We start from the raw sequence: 23,367 nt of genomic DNA on the forward strand, positions 1-23,367 counted from the left end.
TCCTCGATCGAAGGATAACCTTGTAATGTTTCTTTTCATGCATCATTTCAAAGGATCCACCAGGCATCTTTAGAAAAGACAACACCTGTTCACCACCTGCTGTACTCAGAAACTCAAACCATCATCTCTCACATTACCAGTCATGTCTGGAATATTCTCTGCGCTCTTGAGCGGACAACACAACGTTCAATTACATTCTTCATCTCAACTTTTCTATTGTTTAATTATATACCACTACATATAGATCTAAATGTCGTTACTGTACAAAATACTCTTATATTTCATTGTAGTGAAACCTTAATTAAACGTCTTCAATGTTTTACCAAATGCCTGTCAACAATCAATAAAATATGAGCAGAAAATATGACAGAAAGTTGATGTTAGCTCACCTTTGGAACGGTTGCTTTTATGAATCTGATAAAATGGCATCATAAAAGCCATGATGAAGCTCTATAAAGTCCATGTGTTTTTCTGAAGTGACCGGTGGCAGGGTCAGGCAGGCCTTGGGCTCACTGTGAGACCGGGATAGATTTACGGCTGGTGTCTGCTTACCTGTCTAACGGATATAATGGTTTCTCCCTGAAGCAACTTTAATAATTAAATATTGGGTATTTCAGCCAATCACCATTCACAACTGTCACATGACATGAGTTGTACAGTGAAGAACACAGAAATGCTACAAAATAAAAACAGTTTTATGACTAACAGATTACATTTGTTTTACTAAGGCCACATTAACTTTGTCTTGGAAGATTGTTTATTTTTGTTACTTTTCAAGTGGGTTGTAAGTATAGATTTTATTGTTTTTTATTTTCAAATATGAAAATACATCATACAAATCTTAATTATCTATGATAATTAGACTATATGATATGATGTAGCGACTATGATCATCTAAAGATCAAACATGAAATAATAAACATCTGTTTACTGTGTGAAAATTACGTTAAATCAAATCTGGCATCATTTCCAACTTGATAAACATATTCCCCTTTTTTCAAAGGGTAGACTCGAATCAAGCTATAGATTTTTCAAAAGATGCAAAAAGAATACAAATATTAATTTTGATGAAATTAGCCAATTTTATTCCAAACAAATTTTAAAATGTAATTTCCATAACAGAATCTAATCAGGCAAAACATATTATTTATATATACAGTGTATATATATGTGTGTGTGTATATATATATATATTAGGGCTGTCAAAAGATTAATCGCAATTAATCGCATCCAAAATAAAAGTTTGTGTTTACATAATATATGTGTGTGTGTACTCTGTTAATTATTATTTATATATCAATACACACACATTCATGTATATATTTAAGAAATATTTGCATGTATATACTGTATATACATTTATATAATCTATAATATATATAAATGTTTTATATATAAAAAATAATATTATTTCTTAAATATATACATGCTTGTGTGTGTATTGATATATAAATAATAATTAACAGAGTACACACACATATATTATGTAAACACAAACTTTTATTTTGGATGCGATTAATCGCGATTAATCTTTTGACAGCCCTAATATATATATATATGTATATTTTATTTATTGACAAACTTTTATGTTAGATGCGATTTAGAAGTGCTGTCAAATCAACATCTAACATAAAAATTTGTAAATAAAAATACTATAAACATACATATGTACACACACACACACACACACACATTTACACTTTTATGCTAGATGTGATTAATTGTGTTTTGACAGCATTAATATCTATATCTATGTACTATATATCTTTTTCGATATCATCTATCTATCTATCTATCTATCTATCTATCTATCTATCTATCTATCTATCTATCTATCTATCTATCTATCTATCTATCTATCTATCTATCTATCTATCTATCTATCTATCTATCTATCTATCTATCTATCTATCTATCTATCTATCTATCTATCTATCTATCTATCTATCTATCTATCTATCTATCTATCTATCTATCTATCTATCTATCTATCTATCTATCTAATATAATGGCAATAATTTAACTGAGGCCACTCAGCATAACATTTGTCTTTGCCTTCTGTCTCTTTCTCTCACTCCCTCTCTTCTTCTCTTTCTACCTGCATTTCATCCCTGTTTGCCTCTCTAACTGCTGACGTGAAGCTCATATATCAGAGGTATCTGTTGGCAGCAGTGAGAGCCACGCTTGTGTCACGGGGTTCTTTACCACTATCACTACCAGTAGCATGCTGTGTTTTCGCTTCAGACAATTAACACTTATTTTTTGAGAGTCAGCAATATTAAAATTGTGTGGTTCGTTGAGGAGAGGTGTGCTTTTGCTTTTCTAATTCATCAGACTTAGGTAGCTCAAAAGTTTGTGGTAAGATATTTTTTAAATATTATGCTCACCAAAGCTGTATTTATTTGATCAAAAATACAGTAAAAACAGTAATATTGCAAAATATTATTGCAATGTATAATAGCTGTTTTCTATTTTAATATATTTTAAAATGTAATTTATTCCTGAAATCAAAGCTAAATTTTCTGCATCATTACTCCAGTCAGTGTCACATGATCCTTCAGAAATCATTCTAATATGCTGATTTGATGCTCAAGAAACATTTATTATCCTTGCAGTTTTTTCCAACTGCTTACTTCAAAACCATGTCTCCTTTTTTCAAAACTTTACACACAATTCCCAAAACTGTACACACAAAATGCCTCACATCTCCTTCAAAATGTAACACCGCATTCAAAATGCCATAAACGCATTTAAGAATGAAGCATTTGCATCAAATGATAAACACTTCTTTCATAATAGTACATTTTTGGATATACCATGTAAACACTGTTGTTCTAAATCTAAAGCTCTTTGGTCTTTCACAGGCTTATATCTAAATTTCAATACAATGTTCTTCAGTGAAAGTAATCCCTGAGAGAGGTAACAAGTACACTCTAAACACCAATGCAATGTAGAAACAGAAAATATGTATTAGGTCAAACATTACTGTTGTGTACAGTAGCATACAACAAAACCAAACATATGTAAACATATGAGGAGTGTGTGTGTGTGTGTGTGTGTGTGTGTGTGTGTGTGTGTGTGTGTGTGTGTGTGTGTGTGTGTGTGTGTGTGTGTGTGTGTGTGTGTGTGTGTGTGTGTGTGTGTGTGTGTGTGTGTGTGTGTGTGTGTGTGTGTGTGTGTGTGTGTGTGTGTGTGTGTGTGTGTGTGTGTGTGTGTGTGTGTGTGTGTGTGTTGAAGTGAGACAAGATGTGGAGAGCCTTTAAAGTCAGTTATGTTGCCAGCTTCATCCCCAGCATCCTCACAACTTCCTAACCTTCCGATTCTCTCACTCTCTCCCCATGCCTGCCTATCTCTGTTTCGTGCATCTGTTTTGTTTCTCTATGGTATTTATGTGTCCTTTATTTCTTCACACTGAGAAAAAGGGTACCAAAATTGTACCTTTAGGGGTACAACAGCTTGTCACTGGGGAAGTACCCTTAAAACGACATCTATGTACTTTTTTTACTCCTAAAAGGTGCATATTAGTACCAAAGTACAAGATGTACAAAGATGTCCTTTTAAGGGTACTGCCCCAGTGACAAGCTGTTGTACCCCTAAATGTACAATTTTGGCACCCTTTTTCTCTGTGTGTAATTAATCCCTAAATCCCTTCCTTTCATTTCTGTGTATTTTCCTTCTAATATTACTTTGCACAGAATAACACGCAGCTAAATGTTTCCGCCCCATCAGGCTCAATCATGCGATCCTTCCACCTAGTTGGCTGCACTCTGAGTGATTGACAGCTGTAGATAACTGATATCTGACCAGCCCTCCCCCTTGGGTGCTGAGGCTAAATGCTATGTCGCTGTAGCAACCACAGAGTGACTTATGGGTAATCGAGTGAGCACCAAGGAGCTGACTTATCCCTCAAGGAGCAGCTGGCATTAAAATCAAGTCTATCTCTGTAGCATAGGCTGCTTGTGTTTGTGAATCTCGCAAAAGTTGTCAAAAACATGTCTGGGTCACATTTCACCCTAAAATCATAAGGTGGAACATGTATATTTGTATACGGTCTACTACTTTCTTTTTTTGGCACTTTTTAGACATTAATTTCTTGTAAATTAGGCACATTTCCATCTCAGTTGTCATTAAGGTAATACGAAGAAAAAAAAAACACTCCAATTACTGAAAAATATGTAATTTATTTTACATCATGGTAATTTATGCTGATTTAAATAAAATAATAAATATTAAAAATATGTATTTTATATTTAATAAATAAGAGGAAAAACTGTTTTTAGTGTATATATATATATATATATATATATATATATATATATATATATATATATATATATATATGTATATATATATATATATATATATATATATATATATATATATATATATATATATATATATTTCAGTTGATGTAAATAATAATAATTAATAATAAGAAATATTTTAAAGAGATATAGTAATATAACATAAATAATGTAATGTAATGTAACATAAAAGTACAGGTTTTTAGCCACGATGTGTGTATATATATATATATATATATCTTCTAAAATATATATATAATTTAAGTTGATGTAAATAATAATAATACTAATAAATATTTTAAAGAATAGTATTGTAAACATGGACATAAAACATAAAAATACAGGTTTTTAGCCTAGATTACCATGTGTATGTGTGTGTGTGTGTGTGTGTGTGTGTGTGTGTGTGTGTGTGTGTATACACACACACACACACACACACACACACGGTATGGCCATATCATGGTAATTTATGCTGATTTAAATAAAATAATACATATAAAATTATATATATTTTATATTTAAAAGGAGAAAGACAGTTTTTTTATATATAATTAATTACATTTTTGTGAGATTTTCCATTATGTGTCTAGTCACATAAACATATTCATACAAGACTGTGTATACCTGCTTTCAGTCTATATACAGTCACATTTGTGTGTGTTGGAGTATGTGAATATTAGCATGTATTTCAGCAGGTGTTGTTATTTAATATATCCCAAGGACTTTACTGGCGTGGATTCAGTGCAGCTAACACCTAGGTCTCCCAGAGCGCATTGTGTGGCGCTATGTTAAGTTATGATTTTAACTGTTGTTGTAGTCTGCGCCGTTTGCTGCCAAAGAAAGTAAAAATAGAAACAGTCATGCACCCTGAATGTACATTCCCTTCAGGAGGTGAGGGACCACGGGCTTTCCTGATTGGCTGACATGTGTCACATGGGCATGGGTTCTCAGGCTAGGATTGGGTCACACATTTTGGAGCAGTTTGATGACAAGTGCTTCTGACTGGGATGGAAAGCCCAGAGGAGATACTGCTTACTCAGAGATAAAGCGAGAGAGAATGGAAGGGGGAAAAGGGGACAGCGGAGTGGGCGGAGACCAGCATTATTACATCAAAATGGCATTCTGAGAATTGATATTACACACTCCAATATTTAAGATGAACATTTCATTTACCTGTGTATTTTGTGGACTGGAAAAAGAAACATTTTGCTTTTGTTTTATGATTGTATTTACTGAATATTATTTGATTTAGAAACCTATATTAGCTATGATGGAAATGTGTGTATTTTATTTTCATAATGACGTTTTTGATAACAACAGTGAATGCACCAGCAATTGGGTTGTTTTAACCCAGTGAATGGGTTGTTTTAACCCAGCGTTTGGGTTAAATGTTTGCTTAAAACAACCCAATTGCTGGGTTTGTCCATTTTCAACCCAACTTGGGTTGTTTTTAACCCAGCATTTTTTAGAGCGTGGTGTTCAAATAATATATTATACCATTTTTTTTATTTTAACTTTTTAATACGTTTTCCCCCACACTTTTTGATACTTGAAAACTCCAGTCCCCATTGTAATTGTTACATAAAAGTAATCAAATAAAATAATAATGAGATGGTTCTGGGATTAAATAGATGAAATGACAATTACAGTATGGATGGATGCCAACGCTGGATTTCATACTTCCACACCTTCCCTCCAGACATTCTAGTCCTTGTCTAATTGCGAGTGACAGGGATGCAGTAAAATGACATCACAGCATTCAAAATCCAACACGTGGCATCAGATGGCAGAATCTGACATGTGACATAACTGGTCAACCTAAGCATGACATTGCAGAGTGGCGGCCGAGTCATGTGCTCATTGTGCAAACACTGCCAGCTGTGTTGATTCATGCCAAATGTGTGCACTAGACAGACACCACATGATATCATAAGCTAATTTCAGAAACACTTTTATTATTGTCCTACTATAATTGGACTAGTATTACTCCGAACATGCCATTTTAAGGGAAAGAGAAACTTCTCTTTTGCATGAATGGCTTCTAACATGTCTTCATCATAATGATAAAAGTGTGACTATTTTTTAGATTCAAACATAAAGAATCTTGGTTCAAATGTATATTAATTAGGGCTGTCAAAAGATTAATCGCGATTAATCGCATCCGAAATAAAAGTTTGTGTTTACATAATATATGTGTGTGTACTCTGTTAATTATTATTTATATATAAATACACACACATTCATGTATATATTTAAGAAATATTTGCATGTATATACTGTATATACATTTATATAATCTATAATATATATAAATATAAATGTTTTATATATAAAAATATTTTTTTCTTCTTAAATATATACATGCTTGTGTGTGTATTTATATATAAATAATAATTAACAGAGTACACACACATATATCATGTAAACACAAACTTTTATTTTGGATGCGATTAATCGCGATTAATCTTTTGACAGCCCTAATATATATATATATATATATATATATATATATATATATATATATATATATATATATATATATATATATATATATATATATATATATATATATATATATATATATATATATATATATATATATATATATATAATTTTGTTTTATATATTGACAAACTTTTATGATGCGATTTAGATGTGATCCTAATATTAATATCAATTAATGTATATTTTATATACGTGTATAATACATTTTTTAAATTACTTATTTGCAGTTAAAATAGCCCTCTGCTGTGACATTCATTTTAATATTTAATATTCTATGTAATATTCTATACATAAAAACTGAATGAATAATACTTATAAAAGAGTTAGAAAAATTTCTTAGTCCAGAATAAGCATGTCACACTACTTGACGTGCTAAGACCTACCCAACTATATTCTTATAAATAGAACATAACATTTTATTGCAGGGTTTCACTCAAACATAAAAGTCTTTAGATAAAAATGATTTAGATTTTTGTGTTAAAGAAAGCTGTTCCATATGTAGACGTCAATGCTCCAGCTTGATTTTATGGTGCAGTTGCGTTCTCTAGTGGTAATATTTAGAAATAGCAGGAATTTGTTGGTTATGGGCACTAGACCAGGGGTTTTCAAACTGGGGTCCGGGGCTCCAGAAGGTTCTAAGGGGTCCCCAGAAAATTTCAGAGAATAAAACGATGAGGCAAAAATGGATAAAGTCTAACGAACATTCGAACTGTTATACTTTCTGTCTCCTTTCTTGCCGTATACACACATTCCAGAATTGTGTGTTTTCTTTGTATCTTTCCAGTGAGTTTTTCTCACTATAGTCCCATTTATTTCGCTCACTGGGGTTGTAAGGTATTCCTAACGAAGTACGTATGCTCCTTACATACATTTATTGTGAAAGTCGCTTATACAAATAATCTGAAAATGTTCTTCTTGAGGTTTATTCATCCAACATTATATAGTAGATTTAAGTTTGGAAACAATATGTTGTATTATAATGTCATACTTACTATTTATCTATCAGTTTAACCCCCGGCTTCACAGACAAGGCTTAAGCTAGTCCCAGACTAAAATGCATGATTGAGTTGTTTAAACTGAAAAAAAAACTTGCACTGATATATCTTAAAATATGTCAGTGCCATTGTTTTGTCTCAAGATGCACAGCAGTAATGTTTATATATCTATATAATGTTTATAAAAGCTATACTTAAATGTCCTATTGAACTAAGGCCTAATCCTGGTTTAGTCTAAGCCCTGTCTGTGAAACCGGGCCTAAATGTTTTTTCATACATTAAAATATATAGATGGATTTTAGGAAGGGGGTCTCTCATAAAAGGTTCATCATATTTGGGGGTCCTTGGCATCATAAAGTTTGAAACCCCCTGCACTATACACACCATACATACACTATTACCACTATAGTTTTTTTTCTGTATTGAATATGAGACTTCTTTCAAAAACTTAAAAAAATAGTAATGTGTCTATGCAAAATGTTATTCACATGCTGTGCAATAATACAAATCATGTTTTCTGTTAAGAGTGGACATTATATTAAGGTTAAAGGATTAGTTCACTTCAAATTTAAAATTGTGATATTTTCCTCACGCCCATCTCATCCAAGGTGTTCATGTCTTTCTTTCTTCAGTCGGAAAAGAAATTAAGCATTTTGAGGAAATTCCAGGATTTTTCTTCACATCATAGACTTCAATAGCAACTAAAATGTTGAAGGTGCAAAATCAATGCAGTTTCAAAGCTCTTCGAATGGCTTCAGAGGCTCTGCACGATCCCAGACGAGAAATAGGGTCTTATCTAGCGAATCGATCGGCCATTTAAAAAAACAATTAAAATGTATTTACTTTTTAACCTAAATTGCTCATCTTGTGCTGCTCTGTGACGTGCCACAGATTGCGCAATCACGTTGGAAAGGTCACGCTAGACGTTTGCCGAAGAAACAGCCTTTAACAAAAAAAACTTTTTCAACTTCAAAATCGCCCGACATCATTGGTTTACCTTTTGTTTTTTGTTTTTTTGCTAAAAGGCGCTTGTATTAGTCTTCGCACAAGCGCTTTGTAAACACGGGGGCGGTACTTCTGCCGGGGACAGTCCCAGTTTTTGGTGTTCTGTCCCCGACTGGAGCTGTCCCCGGAAATGTCCCCATTTTACATCTCGTTCAAAACAACCCGCAGATATATTGCAAAAAAGGCGTCCAACCAACATACAGCAGCCTGTGAGATACACTGATTCTACTTGGTCGCGCGCCGCTACTTAAAGGGTTAGTTCACCCAAAAATGAAAATTCTGTCATTAATTACTCACCCTCATGTCGTTCGACACCCGTAAGACCTCCGTTCATCTTCAGAACACAAATGAAGATATTTTTGTTGAAAGCTGATGGCTGAGGAAGGCTTCAGATAGGCCTCCATTGGCATTCAGTATTTACACACACAAGACCCATAAAAGGCACTTAAAACGTCGTTACAAAGTCCATCTCACCACAGTGGCTCTACAATAATTTTAAGATGCGACGACAATAGTTTTTGTGCGCAAAAAAAATCTAAATAACGACTTTATTCAACCTCTTCTTGTCTTCCGTGTGTGCCTCCACGACGCATGCGCGAGTATACGACGTAGCGCCGGGGTTTGGGAATCCATGAAATGCGCACTTTAGCCCGATTTTGAGAACTACGCCGAGACCTAAAGCACGATCAATGTAGAATCCAACAGCTTAGATACGCGCGTCTTCCTCTGCTTGTAAACAAATCGCTTCTGGGTCATGTGTCCGAACGCCGGATCTGCGTAATATTCTCGCGCATGCGTCGAGGAGGCACACACGGAAGACAAGAACAAGTTGGATAAAGGTGTTATTTTGATTTTTTTTTGCGCACAAAAACTATTGTCGTCGCATCGTTAAATAATTGTAGAGTCACTGTGGTGAGATGGACTTTGTAACGACGTTTTAAGTGCCTTTTATGGGTCTTGGGAGTGTAAATGTACTGAATGCCAATGGAGGCCTATCTGAAGCCTTTCTCAGCCATCAGCTTTCAACAAAAATATCTTCATTTGTGTTCCGAAGATGAACGGAGGTCTTACGGGTGTCGAACGACATGAGGGTGAGTAATTAATGACAGAATTTTCATTTTTGGGTGAACTAACCCTTTAACGTTACTTCATGAAGAACGTAACCGAGGGCAGAACACCATTGCCGTCAAATATCAAAAGAAACATCGTTATCGCTTTCAAGGTAGTAACTGATAGCACACGTACATCTCGGAGACGTCTATTTGATGTGCGTGTTTACATCTGGAAGACGTATTTTTTTAGAGTGTTTGTTCATCTGCAATACATCTATTGGACGTTTCCTGTCAGATGTCAAATAGACGTTTAAACAATGTCTTTAAGATGTTTATGATTTAGAATGTATGAAAAACTGACATCTTAAAGACGTCTATAAGATGATTCAAGATTCAAGATTCAAGAGTTTTATTTGTCACATACACAGTTATATACACAATATACAACTGGCAGTGAAATGTAAACAGGTCCGCTCCATGGACAGTGCAAATAACAGTTACAAGAAATTAAATAGAAATAGAATAAAATTAGAATAAAAAGTATTAACATAAGTAGAATTATAAATAAATCAAGTAAAAGATAAAAATAGGAAATAAGATAAAAATAAAAATATAAAAAATATGTGGATATGATAAGTGAGATAAACTGTAGACTTAAAAATAAGTGGTTAACATAAAATATATAATATGTATATATAAAGAAGTATAATGTGCAAGGTTTATTACAGGTTGTTACGCAGTAACAATAGGGACGTAAAGTGCAGTGCAGATGTTTGTAAACAGCAGATGCTTTCCAGATTAAGTGATCTTTAACAGACATCTTGCAGACGTACGTGTGCTATCTAACTGTTCATGTTAAATTAAAGTAATAGCCTACTGTTTGTATTTGCTTAATAAAAGAGCTTCAACAGGGTGTGGGATTGTTCCACAGTCACAAAGCAGTAAAAAACCTAAACAATTAACGTTACAATTGCAACAACATGTGCAGAATACTTTCTGCTTAAAATAAGCCTAAAATGCAAAATAACAAGACCAACTGAGGATAGTAAGAGTTATTTGCAAGCACAAACATAACAAAACATTTGAATTAAAAAAGTAATTTATATAGTACAAACTTGTGAAAATAAAAATATGAACTACAATTATAAATGTTAAAATATTTGTTAAATAGTTTTATTTATCATATTTATTTTATTTTTGTAATGTGTTTTTGTTAAGTCATGTTTTAATATTGTTTTGAACTGCTTGTGGTTACTATTAACTGTTTTCATTGTTTTTGTTGTTGTTGTTGTTGTTTTTTTGTGGGTACGTTGAATTGTATTAAATCCAGACCAAAAATCCTAATAATCAAACTAAATTATAAAAATTATTAATGTTAATAATAATATAGGGAGCCTACGACAACAACAACAACAACAAAACATTCAAAAATGTATTGTCCCTGTTTTTTAATTAAAAGATAATAACAAATGAGATTTTGGTGATATTTTGACCACTCAAATAGGAAATGTCCCCGGTTTCCATTTCAGAAATCTGGTCACCTTAGCCTACATCTTGATCTGACATGATTACGCAAGCGCGATCGTTTTAGTAGATAAGACCATATTCCTCATCTGGGATCGTGCAGAGCCTCTGAAGCCCTTTGAAAATGCATTGATTTGGACCTTCAACATTTTGGTTGCCATCGAAGTCTATGATGTGGAGAAAAATCCTGGAATGTTTTCCTCAAAAGTCATTTCTTTTCGACTGAAGAAACAACGACATGAACACCTTGGATGAGATAAGGGTGAATAAAATATCAGGAAATGAACTAATCCTTTAATACAATAGTTGATCCTGTATCCTCACAGATGTTTCTTTTTCTTTTCTCTCACAGATTTGAGAATCATAGTGAGCTGATACTGGCCCACATATGCATTTGGCTCTCACTTTATATTGTTAACTATATTCTAAATAAAAAAAAAAATATATATATTTATTTTGTCCTGTTTTGTCCTCATTCTTATAATTCCCTCTCACCTGACTCAAAGGCTCATTCATTATGCAGCTCATTATGCGTTTCTTTGTCTTCTCAGCTGTGAATCACAGCATTATTCACGATCGTTCATGCCTCTTGTCGTATGGGCTTTGTACACAAAAAGTGTCTTTCAAAACTTAAATCAATATATTGTTTTATGGGAATGAGTATAGGCACAATGATGTTCACATCAGTTTGAAGCAAAAACTCTATGCAACAACATCCATTAGTCAAAACTAAGTAATAGTTGTGTGGACACATGTACTATGCGTTTCGTGGCCTTATTTCAGTGACTTAGTTACAATTTTAGTTTTAGATGTTTTTTTCCAAAAACACATAAACGTTATTCTCTCAAAAATACAAGCATATACATGTTGCTCACATACTATGGTAGCCCATGCTGAATACAGTAAAGACACTTTTGCCATTATAAGTGCCCCAAAACTGGCTCAGACCCGTAGGGGTTAATTTTATGTATCAGGTGTATTTAATTTCTTCACATTCCCGTGTTCTTTATATATGGATGTATTTTATTCAGTTAGAAAATTGTGTGTTTTCTGCATTTATTTCTGATTCTGGACTCTCCCCAAAAGAAATGAACATTTTCTCCTCCCTGTCTAATATGAGTCAGTGGATTATTCTAGATTGTACCATGTAACAGCTGCAGATGGAAAGATCTCTAATCCCTGAGCAGAGCCACAACAGCCATTTGACATCCACTAGACATGCTGTATCACACACAGACAGAGTAGTAGATTTACTCTCTCTCTCTCTCTCTCTCTCTGTCTCTCTCTCTCTCTCTCTCTCTCTCTCTCTCTCTCTCTCTCTCTCTCTCTCTCTCTCTCTCTCTCTCTCTCTCTCTCACCCATCCCACTCTTTTTCCATTGTGATTTCTCCAAATTCCACCAGATGGCAATACAATTCTTCAACATTCAGCTTTTCATTTTGAAACATCATTGATAGACTTATTTAGCAACAATCAGTATTAAACAATACATTTACAAAGTATTACCAATCACCAATCAAAGAGAACAGTCTTAATATACACTCACCTAAAGGATTATTAGGAACACATACTAATACTGTGTTTGACCCCCTTTCACCTTCAGAACTGCCTTAATTCTACGTGGCATTGATTCAACAAGGTGCTGAAAGCATTCTTTAGAAATGTTGGCCCATATTGATAGGATAGCATCTTGCAGTTGATGGAGATTTGTGGGATGCACATCCAGGGCACGAAGCTCCCGTTCCACCACATCCCAAAGATGCTCTATTGGGTTGAGATCTGGTGACTGTGGGGGCCATTTTAGTACAGTGAACTCATTGTCATGTTCAAGAAACCAATTTGAAATGATTCGAGCTTTGTGACATGGTGCATTATCCTGCTGGAAGTATAGCCATCAGAGGATGGGTACATGGTGGTCATAAAGGGATGGACATGGTCAGAAACAATGCTCAGGTAGGTCGTGGCATTTAAACGATGCCCAATTGGCACTAAGGGGCCTAAAGTGTGCCAAGAAAACATCCCCCACACCATTACACCACCACCAGCAGCCTGCACATTGGTAACAAGGTATGATGGATCCAAGTTCTCATTCTGTTTACGCCAAATTCTGACTCTACCATCTGAATGTCTCAACAGAAATCGAGACTCATCAGACAGGGCAACATTTTTCCAGTCTTCAACTGTCCAATTTTGGTGAGCTTGTGCAAATTGTAGCCTCTTTTTCCTATTTGTAGTGGAGATGAGTGGTACCCGGTGGGGTCTTCTGCTGTTGTAGCCCATCCGCCTCAAGGTTGTGCGTGTTGTGGCTTCACAAATGCTTTGCTGCATACCTCGGTTGTAACGAGTGGTTATTTCAGTCAAAGTTGCTCTTCTATCAGCTTGAATCAGTCGGCCCATTCTCCTCTGACCTCTAGCATCAACAAGGCATTTTCGCCCACAGGACTGCCGCATACTGGATGTTTTTCCCTTTTCACACCATTCTTTGTAAACCCTAGAAATGGTTGTGCGTGAAAATCCCAGTAACTGAGCAGATTGTGAAATACTCAGACCGGCCCGTCTGGCACCAACAACCATGCCACGCTCAAAATTGCTTAAATCACCTTTCTTTCCCATTCTGACATTCAGTTTGGAGTTCAGGAGATTGTCTTGACCAGGACCACACCCCCAAATGCATTGAAGCAACTGCCATGTGATTGGTTGATTAGATAATTGCATTAATGAGAAATTGAGCAGGTGTTCCTAATAATCCTTTAGGTGAGTGTATAGTCTCAAATATACTTTACAAATTGGTTTCAAATTGGTTTCTTGAACATGACAATGAGTTCACTGTACTAAAATGGCCCCCACAGTCACCAGATCTCAACCCAATAGAGCATCTTTGGGATGTGGTGGAACGGGAGCTTCGTGCCCTGGATGTGCATCCCACAAATCTCCATCAACTGCAAGATACTATCCTATCAATATGGGCCAACATTTCTAAAGAATGCTTTCAGCACCTTGTTGAATCAATGCCACGTAGAATTAAGGCAGTTCTGAAGGCGAAAGGGGGTCAAACACAGCATTAGTATGTGTTCCTAATAATCCTTTAGGCGAGTGTATATCTGGCTATGTGTGAATATAGTTTGAACTAACCCATATAACCATGACAGATTGACATTACAGTGCAGAATAGCTTTTTCGGCATCATCCTGGACATTTACCCCTTTCAAAAAATCATTTTTTTTTCTTTCTTTTATTCTGGCCACAATTTTATCCCTAAACTATAGCTGATAAAACCCCAACACGCTCAAACACGCCCTTTATCATCTCAAATGACTGAGGCGCATCTTTAATCTGGTAATGAGTTTAGATCCAGCAGCCAAAGGTCATAATGAGTGATTCCTCTCTCTCTCTCTGTTTCTCTCAGTCTCTCTCTTCTCAGCACACACCCACTTTCTCCTTCACAGCCAATGCACATTGCCTCTCGACCTGTGTTGCACACTATAAAGTGTGTGTATGTGCGCAGGCATAAAGCTGCCTCCCTCTCCTCTCCTCCTTTTTCTGTCTCTCACAGACACGCAACCAGTGCTCTCCTCAACCTCATTCTCTCCTTTCATTCTGTGGTGCTATTAGGCTGAACCCATGGAGGACTACCACAAACCAGACCAGCAGACCGTGCAGGCGCTGAGAAACATTGCCAACCGCCTCCGAATCAACTCTATCAAAGCCACCACAGCAGTGGGCAACGGGTAAGAGTTGCTACAGTTTCCGCAAATACCAGTTTTTTTTTTGTATGTGACTTACTTGGATAGATAGATAGATAGATAGATAGATAGATAGATAGATAGATAGATAGATAGATAGATAGATAGATAGATAGATAGATAGATAGATAGATAGATAGATAGATAGATAGATAGATAGATAGATAGATAGATAGATAGATAGATAGATAGATAGATAGATAGATAGATAGATAGATAGATAGATAGATAGATAGATAGACAGACAGACTGTTGTGTGTGCACACCCTTATGCAAGGCATAATCTTTGTCCTCAAAACCTCAGTAGACAGATGGTGAGATGATGCTGCTAGAAAATGGACAAATGAAATGTTATTCAGTATTTTTGAGAAGTTTTTCTATATATTTTTTGTATTAATATGTGCATTGCATGTATAAAGTGAGCTTAAAATACCACATTTGAACTATTTTACTTTATTTGACCAGTTTTTAACAGCAGCTATACTTCCTTTGGGATTGATTTTGTTATTATTATTAATAATATTTTCTACAGCAATGCAATTGCAGCTAGTTCTTTTCAGCTCGGGACAATTAAAAGGGAATACACCTGTAATCACCTTTTGTGATGTTTGAGTACTAAATACTTTATAATAATAGTAACTGTATTCCACATTGCTATTTAATGAAGAATTCTTCTTTTGTCATTTTTCTATTGTTAATCATATGCAACAATCTATTTTGCATTTTAGTTTGGCTCATTTTCTTTACTTCATGCTCTTTATAAATAAAACATTAGCATCTGATTTTTCACTCTTAAGAAAAGAAATCATCTGTAATTATTAAAAAACATCTAATTGTATGATTTGAAAACGTCACACGTTTACAAGCTTATAAGGCGGTGCATGAAGATGATCATTGTTTTTCATAACCATTGTTTCATACACATGTGAAATTGCATGTTCTTTCCTCTAGGCAAAGTATGATTTCTAATGGTACCGCTGAGCTGTTATGTAAACTGCCGCATGAATCCGAATGGCGCAGTTATTCATATCTGAGCGTAACATTAAATTGCATTTTAAAACACTAATTTGACAGGTGAAGATTTGATCTCACGGCATGTGCTGTCTTTGACCTAATCTTGAAGCAGACGGTGTTAGTGGGTGGTATGATTGCTCAAAGCTTTAGATTATGCCACGAGTGTTGTGCCGGTGGGGCATCATGGATTAAACATCACCTTTGGCGTCCTTTTGGATAGAAAGCCACTAATTGTCTTATTCAAACCTGACAAGCTCAATTATTTGTCTTTGTGTGTGTGCGTGTGTGTGATAATTCTTTTAAGTTAATGTTAGTGAACCATAACAATACCTAAATCATTAGTTAAATATGAAACTACCTCTTCCTTACCTATCTCTTTTCACTTTTATTCGCCAGGCATCCAACATCATGCTGCAGTGTGGCAGAGATCATGTCTGTGCTTTTCTTCCATACTATGAAGTACAGGCCCGATGACCCCAAGAACCCCAACAATGACCGCTTCATCCTGTCCAAGGTGAGGTTGCAAGAGAAGAGACTCCGCTAACTGGGATTATTCAAGTGTCAGGTTTAATATTTCAAGTTTAAACCAAGATGACAGTAAGTCAGGAGAATTAGTCTCTTTACAAAAAGTACTATTATTAATTATTAACTATTAACATATCTATATGGAATTTTACATTATACTCCAAGATAGAATGACGAATACCATGGTATTATAGTTGTAAGTGCCAAAAAAACATTGTACAAACCATGGTACAAAAAACATGGCACTATACTATTTTTTTTAATTTATCCTTAGGAGAATTGTGTGCAAAATAATGGACATGCTGGTCAGTTATAGCTATATACACAATGATCTTATTAGCCATGGCTACCCAAAATAAAACTATAATAAATATCTAATTGGACTACGATTTCCATGAGAAATGCATACAATAATCTAAGATATAATAAGCCTATAATATAATATGTAAAAAAATGGTAAATGGTAAATAATATTATAATATAATATATAATAATAATATAATATATAATAATAATACAGGGCTATGCTAAATATGTTTATTAGTTTTAAAACCGTTTTTTTAAGTTGGTTAGTAATTGTTGGATAATTTCATAATGGTGGTAATATAAATCAAATAATAATATAAATAATTAAAATATAAATAATATAACAAAATAAAAAATAAAATCCAAAAAATTATATTATATTATTATATTTTATAATTTTTATAATATAATAATAAGATAATATAATAACACAGGCCTATGCTAAACATGTTTATCAGTTGTTAAACAGGTTTTTTTTAAATTGTTAAGTAATTGTTAGATAATTGCATAATGTGGTAGTATAATATAAAATAAAAATAATAAAATCCAAATTAATATAATATAATATAATACAGGGCTATGCTAAATATATATATATATATATATATATATATATATATATATATATATATATATATATATATATATATATATATATATATATATATATATATATATATATATATATATATATATATATATATATATATATATATATATATATATATAATTTTTTTTAATTTATTTTTTATCAATTGTTAAACTGTCCTTTTAATTTGTTAAGTAATTGTTGGATAGTTGCATAATGGTGGCATTGTGGTTGAACCATATTTTAATTCATTAATTTATTTATTTTTGGTCCACAGGGTCATGCGGCTCCTGTGCTCTACTCTGTGTGGGTGGAGATCGGCTTCCTGAAAGAGTCTGAGCTCATGAGCATGTGTCAGGTCGACTCCACGCTGGAGGGACACCCCACACCCGTGAGTGACACACACACTCATCTAAGATCAGACGCTCTTCTTCAATCAAAATGAAAGGAACGTTGCCTACTCTCAGAGCAGAACATTTTTAGGAGCACCGCGAGAAATATTGTAGTTTATTGGGTCCTAAATGATTGTTCAGGTTAAACTGGCTACAAACGCATGAGCCATTAACCAATGACAGATGTTATTTTATGTAACATTGAAGTGAGTGAGTGTATGTGTGTGTTTGACAGAAGCAGCAGTTTGTGGATGTGGCCACAGGCTCTCTGGGACAGGGGCTGGGCGTTGCCTGTGGAATGGCCTATTCAGCTAAATACTTTGACAAATCCAGGTAAGAATGTCACCCATAAACCCACATGTTAATGATAACTGCATATATTAGCTCTACAGTAAAACCGCTTTATAGCCTGCGATTTAACTCAAAATGAACTTATAATGCCCTTATTATTGCCTTTTTCAATGTCTTGATTTAGTTTTTGTGGTCTACTAGAATAGGTTTTCATTGAATGTTCAAAAAAAGACATTATTTTTGCACATATTGCAGCACGTCTCTTCCTAGTCTGCAATGACTGTAATGGCTACAATGTGCCCTGATTGGTCGGCTGGATCAGTGTGTTGTGATGGGTCAACCGCTTCAAGCGTGTTTCAGAAATGCCACACCCTTACCATAACCGTTTTAAAACAACACTAAAGCAACTTAACAAGGCCTCACCCTTTTTTTGCGTATGCTTTTGTTGGGAATTATTTAAAAGAAGAATATTGTGATTCTTTCCCGGAAGAAAACTCAGGACTACAATCGAGGCGTTTCAGGGAGTTCAGAAACACTGATGTAGAGAATAACTCCCTTTGGAGTATATTTGTGCTTTGTAACTTTGCTGAGTTTTTTCATTCTCGAAAAGAAACTTTACGCACCAAAATAAATTTGAAAATGTAAAAAAAAGCATAATAGGTCCTAAAAAAAACCCCTAGTGCTCAGATGCTTAAAGGAATAGTTCACCCAAAACTGAAAATTATCCCATAATTCCGCCGGAAGCTAGATATTTTACTTTATAACGTGTTAAATGTGGATATTTTTATTACATAAACCCATCGATTCGCGTCAGAAGGCCTTTATTAACCCCCCAGAGCTGTGTGGAGCACTTTTTTGGTCTTCAAATTTTGGGCTCCCATTCACTGCCATTATAAAGCATGGATTAGACAGGACATTTTTTAATATAACTCTGATTGTATTCGTCTGAAAGAAGAATGTCATATACACCTAGGATGGCTTGAGGGTGAGTAAATAATGGGCTAATTTTAATTTTTGGGTGAACTATCCCTTTAAAACTTAAATATAAAGAGCAAAGATTCAGAAGGCTCACTATAATCTCATGTCTGTATGTCCGTTTGGGAGTGTGCCGCAGATTTTAAGGGTGTGGAGTTTTCCCGTCAAGCTGTGCTTTTGCGATTCTTCTGCTCTAATAATCAAAGCCCCAGCGGCCATCACTCGGTTATTTTTGTATCTGGGATAGAATTCAATTTAGGCATAAACACACTAATTATTCCCAAATTGAAACCTAAATTTTGTGTGAAGTCCATTAGCTAACTCTCTATTCACAATGCATTGTAAAATCCCATAAATACATAATCTATATCTGTGTGAGTGTCGCTGTGTTGCGTTAGAGCAATTTTACTCAAACCCCAGGATTTCCAGCTGATTTCTAATCAATTGAACCGATCTCTTCTCATTCATGAAAGACGTCAGGAAAGTGTCATGTGGTATTAAGAAGGGCGGCGGTGATGAGGTTTAACACATCAGCAAGCAAGCCAAAACAATTGAGATGAAATAAACGAAATAAACAAATGATCACCACTGTTTGAAAGTTTAGGGTCGGAAAGATTATTTAATGCTTCTTTAATGTATCGTCTGCTCACCAAGGCTGCATTTATTTGGTCAAAAATACAGTAAAATGTATAGTATTGTGAAATATTATTACAACTTAAAAGAAATTAATATATTCTAAAATGTAATTTATTCCTGTAGTTTTCAGCATCATTACTCCAGTCTTCAGTGTCACATGATCCTTCATAAATCAATCTAATATGATGATTTGCTGCTCAAGAAACATTTCTTCAATGTTAAAAAAACATATTTTGCTCAATTTTAGAGAAAATTGTACTTTCTATTAACTTTGTTTAAGTCTCAAAGACCAAAAACCCATTTTAATAGATCAAAAACATATTTAATATATAAGTATTTGGTTGAAAAGTTTTAGGAAGAGCTTGAATACTGTCATATATTCAGTAAATAAAGACACAAACACACCAAGAAAATAATAAATAATCCTCTAGCGCCTTAGCAACCACCCGCATCGCCCTAGCAACCGCATAACAATGTGCTAAAAAAACACTCCGAACAGCTTAGCTATACAGCAACTCTCTGGCAACCACTAACAACACTCTTTTGTCATGACGGCAAATTTGCACATGGAAGCACCACTGGATTGTCTTTACCTAATGCAAAAATGTAATTGTCTTTTGACTCGTTTGCAGTTACCACGTGTACTGTCTGCTGGGGGATGGAGAAATGTCGGAAGGGGCTGTATGGGAGGCCATGTCCTTCGCTTCCTACTATCAGCTGGATAATCTGATGGCCATTCTGGACATCAACCGTCTGGGCCAAAGTGATCCAGCACCTCTGCAGCACCATGTGGAGAAATACCAGAGACGCTGTGAAGCCTTTGGGTAGGTTGGAAGGAGATGGTTAAAGGAACACGCAGACTTTTTGGGACTTTAGCTTATTCACAGTATCCCCCAGAGTTAGATAAGTCCATACTTACCATTCTCATCTCCGTGCGTGCCATAACTCTGTCTGACGCACCCACCGCTAGCCTAGCTTAGCACAAAGACTGGAGGTAAATGGCTCCAGCTAGCCTACTGCTCAATAAGTGACAAAATAACGCCAACATTTTCCTATTCACATGTTGTGATGCATATAGTTACATCGTGTACGAAGACAGACGCTGCGTAATATCATTGTGCCGCTGCACTCATGGTACGGCTCAAAGTTCCTCAAATATTATGCATGAGAGAATAGTTCCTAGCCATATCGGTCTAGAAAATCGCAACTTTTCATTTTACGTCGGTCTTAGTACATGATGTAACACATCACAACATGTAAATAGGAAAATGTTGGTGTTATTTTGTCACTTATTGAGCAGGAGGCTAGCTGGAGCCATTTACCTCCAGTCTTTGTGCTAAGCTAGGCTAGCAGTGGGTGTATCAGACAGAGTTATGGCACACACGGAGATGAGAATGGTGTGTTTGGACTTATCTAACTCTGGGGGATACGGTGAATAAGATAAAGTCCCAAAAAGTCGGCGTATTCCTTTAAAGAAATGGGCTGGGAACTAAAACTTTGTAGGCTCAAACCCCAGAAAGGATGATCCATGAGGTATCACCACTGTACACTTGGGCAAGACACTTGACCTCAAGTTTCTCCAGGAGGGTTTGGATAAGTGACTGTTAAATAGAATACTATAAGGGTACATTTAAAAAACACTTTTCTAGGCTTTACATATCATGTTGTGTTTTTCCATCTAATATGTATATCTTATTTTATTTATGTTATTTTAGCTATATTTGAATGACTTCAAATGAGTTTAATAGTTTCATTCTAGTTAACAATAAGAAAACTGTTATTAGCACTTTATTTTACAGTCCTGTTCCACATGTACATATGTACTTCGTGTGTGTGTGTGTGTGTGTGTGTGTGTGTGTGTGTGTGTGTGTGTGTGTGTGTGTGTGTGTGTGTGTGTGTGTGTGTGTGTGTGTGTGTGTGTGTGTGTGTGTGTGTGTGTGTGTGTGTGTGTGTGTGTGTGTGTGTGTGTGTGTGTGTGTGTGTGTGTCTGTGTGGGCATGTTTTTGTGAAATATCAGGACACAAATGTGTATAATGACATGGGTATGACATAGGTATTACAAGGAGTGGGTGAAATATGAGGACGTTACCCATGTCCTCACTTTTCTAAAGGCTTATAAATCATACAGAATGAGTTTTTTTCACAGAAAGTGAACTGCAGTTTCCTGTGATGGGTAGGTTTAGGGGTAGGGGCAGTGTAGGGGGATGGAAAATACGGTTTGTACGGTATAAAAACCATTACGCCTATGGAATGTCCCCACATTTCACAAAAACCCCTGTGTGTGTGTGTGTGTGTGAGAGAGTACAGTAAAAAGCCATCAATTGATTTGTTGTTGGGTCTGTTTTCAGGTGGCATGCCATCATCGTGGACGGCCACAGTGTGGAGGAGCTTTGTAAAGCCATGAGCCAACCACGCCACCAGCCCACTGCCATCATCGCCAAGACCATCAAGGGCAAAGGCATTCCTGGTATATTTCTTCCTGTAACGTCCTAATCTGTAAAGACTGATATAACTATTCCAGGGTTTTTCCTGGTTCAAAAAGTGTCTTCTGTGGGGGTGGACAAACATGTTCATCCACACACACAGTACAAAGTACCCTACCTATGTGAACTGCAAGCCCAGTATTGATAATACATACAAAATAAATGCAAAGAAGACGTTTGCATTATTAATTTATCCTATTTATTAATTGAATAGAAAAATAATCACTGTCAGGACTAAAGTGCTTAGAACTATTTTATATTTAAAAATCTGTAAATGTTCATATTAAAAGTCACTGAGTGACCGATTTGAAAAGTTAGTAATAAAATGAACAACAAAGTAATACATTACACATTATATAGAAAGCTGGCAAGTCTATAATTTGCATTTGCACTCCAAGAATAAATGCAGAGATCATTTGACATTCAGTATTAGATGTTTTGTTCCGTCCATTGCTATGGTTATCATTGTCAATTGGATTCAGTCAATATTTAAACACTATTGTCAATCCAGAAAATCTGCCATTATAATCACTGAAGCGGTCAATTACAACGTGAGGTACACAAAGCTGCACTCTTGTGAAAACTCCTGTTATAATCAATGAAGCTGTGCAATGACTCTCTTATTGGCGTCGTGTTTATACTTTGTTGGTTATAATGAAAGGGTTGGCGAGCATGCAGAACTCACACCGAACAAAAACGGATTTTGATTAACTTACATCTGATTGGCCATTGCATTCACACGCTCAACAGATAGGCCTATGTCTGTTATTGGTTACATTGCTCAACGCTGCAAAAACACATTGTAAACAGAAACATTTGACACTCTTCACCGAGTGCTTACAGTTTTAAAGCAGCCGGCTATCAGCGGGTAACAGTACTGCAGAACAGCGCCACATTAAATTATCAGATACACTCACCTAAAGGATTATTAGGAACACCTGTTCAATTTCTCATTAATGCAATTATCTAATCAACCAATCACATGGCAGTTGCTTCAGTGCATTTAGGGGTGTGGTCCTGGTCAAGACA

The 23,367-nt window shown here is 35.2% G+C and overlaps 1 protein-coding gene across 5 annotated transcripts in view; it reads left to right on the forward strand.

Annotated features, from left to right (window-relative positions):
- The first annotated feature begins 14,859 nt into the window (after positions 1–14,859).
- Positions 14,860–23,367, forward strand: part of tkta (transketolase a) — a 37,705-nt gene continuing 29,197 nt past the window's right edge. For all 5 annotated transcript variants that reach the window (XR_013818594.1, XM_079844810.1, XM_079844809.1 and 2 more), the window contains exons 1-6: positions 14,860–15,112; positions 16,538–16,655; positions 17,839–17,952; positions 18,189–18,286; positions 20,488–20,679; positions 22,204–22,322. Coding sequence is in view for 4 of the 5 variants with exons in the window: in XM_079844810.1 (XP_079700936.1) it covers positions 15,006–15,112; positions 16,538–16,655; positions 17,839–17,952; positions 18,189–18,286; positions 20,488–20,679; positions 22,204–22,322 (748 nt within the window). In the remaining variant the exon portion in view is untranslated. The remainder of the gene's footprint in view (positions 15,113–16,537; positions 16,656–17,838; positions 17,953–18,188; positions 18,287–20,487; positions 20,680–22,203; positions 22,323–23,367) is intronic.

Source organism: Gobio gobio, assembly GCF_949357685.1.
Source record: "Gobio gobio genome assembly, chromosome: 19".
Classification (NCBI taxonomy): Eukaryota; Metazoa; Chordata; class Actinopteri; order Cypriniformes; family Gobionidae; genus Gobio; species Gobio gobio.